Source organism: Mastomys coucha, unplaced genomic scaffold (assembly GCF_008632895.1).
Source record: "Mastomys coucha isolate ucsf_1 unplaced genomic scaffold, UCSF_Mcou_1 pScaffold21, whole genome shotgun sequence".
NCBI classification, from domain to species: Eukaryota; Metazoa; Chordata; class Mammalia; order Rodentia; family Muridae; genus Mastomys; species Mastomys coucha.
Window position 1 is genome coordinate 109,526,617 of NW_022196904.1, and position 2,411 is coordinate 109,529,027.

General features: G+C 36.3%; 1 protein-coding gene across 6 annotated transcripts in view; it reads left to right on the forward strand.

The window, feature by feature from the left end:
* LOC116102882 (ATP-binding cassette sub-family A member 3-like) overlaps positions 1-2,411 on the forward strand; it is a 139,290-nt gene that overhangs the window by 108,593 nt on the left and 28,286 nt on the right. For all 6 annotated transcript variants that reach the window (XM_031388115.1, XM_031388118.1, XM_031388117.1 and 3 more), the window contains one exon: positions 127-331. In XM_031388115.1, the coding sequence (XP_031243975.1) occupies positions 127-331 (205 nt within the window). The remainder of the gene's footprint in view (positions 1-126; positions 332-2,411) is intronic.

Sequence of the window (2,411 nt, forward strand, 5' to 3'; positions counted from 1 at the left end):
TTTTTTTGAAATTGAGTCTTAACAAACTTTTGCTTGGTTAACCATATAAATTTGAAAAATGGCTAATATCAGTATTTCCTACCTGTATTTCATGGTTCATTTCATATTTTATTTCTTCTTCTATAGGCCTGTAAATGGATTACAAATAGTACAGTGTTTAGCTTTTGGCATTTCTGTGGTGGTCGGGTCCTTTAGTGTCCAGACAGTGACTGAAAGAATCAGTCAAGCCAAGCACATCCAGTTTCTGGCTGGGGTCTATGTGCATACTTACTGGCTCTCTGCCTTGTTGTGTGACCTCATCTTCTTCTTCATTGCCTGCTGTGTGCTACTGGTGAGTATCAGCTGCAACTTCATGAAGCATCCTTTATCCTCTGTGGTTCATATTAATTTCTCCAAAAATGATTATATCCTAAAATGAAATTTGTCAAGTAATTTGAAACTGCACTGACTCACCACTCTAGATATTTGCTGTAGACTCTCAGTAAGGACACATACTGCCCCACATTCTTTCACTGAAGAGAATCATTTTCAAAAAAACAAAAAACAAAAAAAACAAAACAAAACAAAAAACTCCCTTGAGTTTTCTGTCATGTATTCACTCACTAATATGCCCTATCCAAAATCTGCTCTAAAACCTTTTAACTTGCATTGACAAATTAATTATAGATAGGACAATGCCTACTCAGTTCTAGCATGGCATTGGAAAAATTGAGGCTGAACTACATAGCTCAGACTCAAGATCTAAGGTCAGCTTCCATTGCTATTGATCTTCCATACTTAAACTCCATGCTCAACATAGCCAAGCTCCAAAGCAGAACTTGGAACTCATTTTAAAACACTGAGAAAGCAGTCTAGAGAGTGCATATGTAGGAGTGTATACCGTCTGTGAATATAATTATTTTACTCATTAGTAAACAATAGCAACTGTTATTTCCTGGGCATAGTTTAGATAAATATTATACAAAGAGCACATAGTTAAGGGGAATAAAATATGGATAAAAGAGGTAAATTCCTTTTTATATAGGGGTGAATAAAATATTGTTTCAGTCCTCACAAAGTCTATTGTTTCTCCATTGGCACAGAACTGAAAATAAAGTATACCAACTACTATTATGAAAGATGAACTAGGAATTCCCAACTGGAGACTATACTGTGAAATGATAACTAATTTTTGAAGAAGAAAATAAAAAGGCATAAACTTTTTTATCAGTTTGGTTCCCACAAGACGATTCATATTTTTTGCAGAGGAGCCCAAGAACTGGTTCTGAAGAGAGAATCTGGATCTCACCAACTCTAAGAGCTGCTTACCTACTGAAGACCAGAGTCCAGGAATAGTGGTAGTGTGAGAAGCAAATACTGTGTATTATACAGAGATATCTTAAGGTAGAGAGAACTGAGTAGCACTTCATTTTTTGATGTGCAAGACTGGCTACTATTGTCAGTTCCAGTCCCTGGTACATAGTTCATCATCAAATAAACATAGCAAGAGAAGATCACCATCTTGCTGATGGTCTATTTGTCTGTCTTTCACTAACTCAAGCCTGGGACCTAGCTTTACGATCTCTCCTCTGTAGAGTTAAAAATCAGTTTCAGGCTAGCAAAATGGCTGCAGGTTCTGTCAAACCTGGTGATCTTAGTTCAATCCCCAGAATTCACATAGTGGAAGAAGAGGGCTGACTCCTACATGTTGTCCTCTGATTTATACATATGAACACACATGCACATATGCATGCACATATACATGCATGCATGTACACATGCACACAAACATTATATAAATTATTGGAAATTTTTTAACCTAAAATTAATTAAACAAATCTGATTCTTTTAATGTCCTTGCCAAGGTGTCACTTTTTTCTATGGTTCTTAAAACTTGGCTGGCACACTTATATCCTTTCCTGAATGGCAGATTAAAAAGCAAGATATAAACAAAAGCATCTATTTTCAATATTTATACCAATATTACTATGTATAGCTAATGACCAAAGTTGTTTCTTGTGTTTGTTTTTATAAGATACCACAAAACATGACTCTTAATTCATCGTATTTATAAGCAGAAAAGTAAGGCTCAGAGAAGGCCTTCTCTGCCTCTACCACCTAAGACAGTCAGAACTTTGGAGTTACTGTCAAATTCATTGTTAGTCATATTCAGAGTCATCCTGAACAGTGTTTCAATTATTACTGTGGCCTTATTCACAATTTTTCCTTTGTTTTTTTAAAATTTCTTAAGATTATAATATAATTACATCATTCCCCTTTCCCTTTTCTCCCTTTGAACTTTTCCATATTCTTCCCCCTTACTCTCTTTCAGATTCATGGACTCTTTTTTCTCTTTTATTGTTGTTGTTGTTGTGATGGTGGCGGTGGCGGAGGCGGTGGCGGTGGCAGTGGTGGTGGCGGTGGTGGAGGCG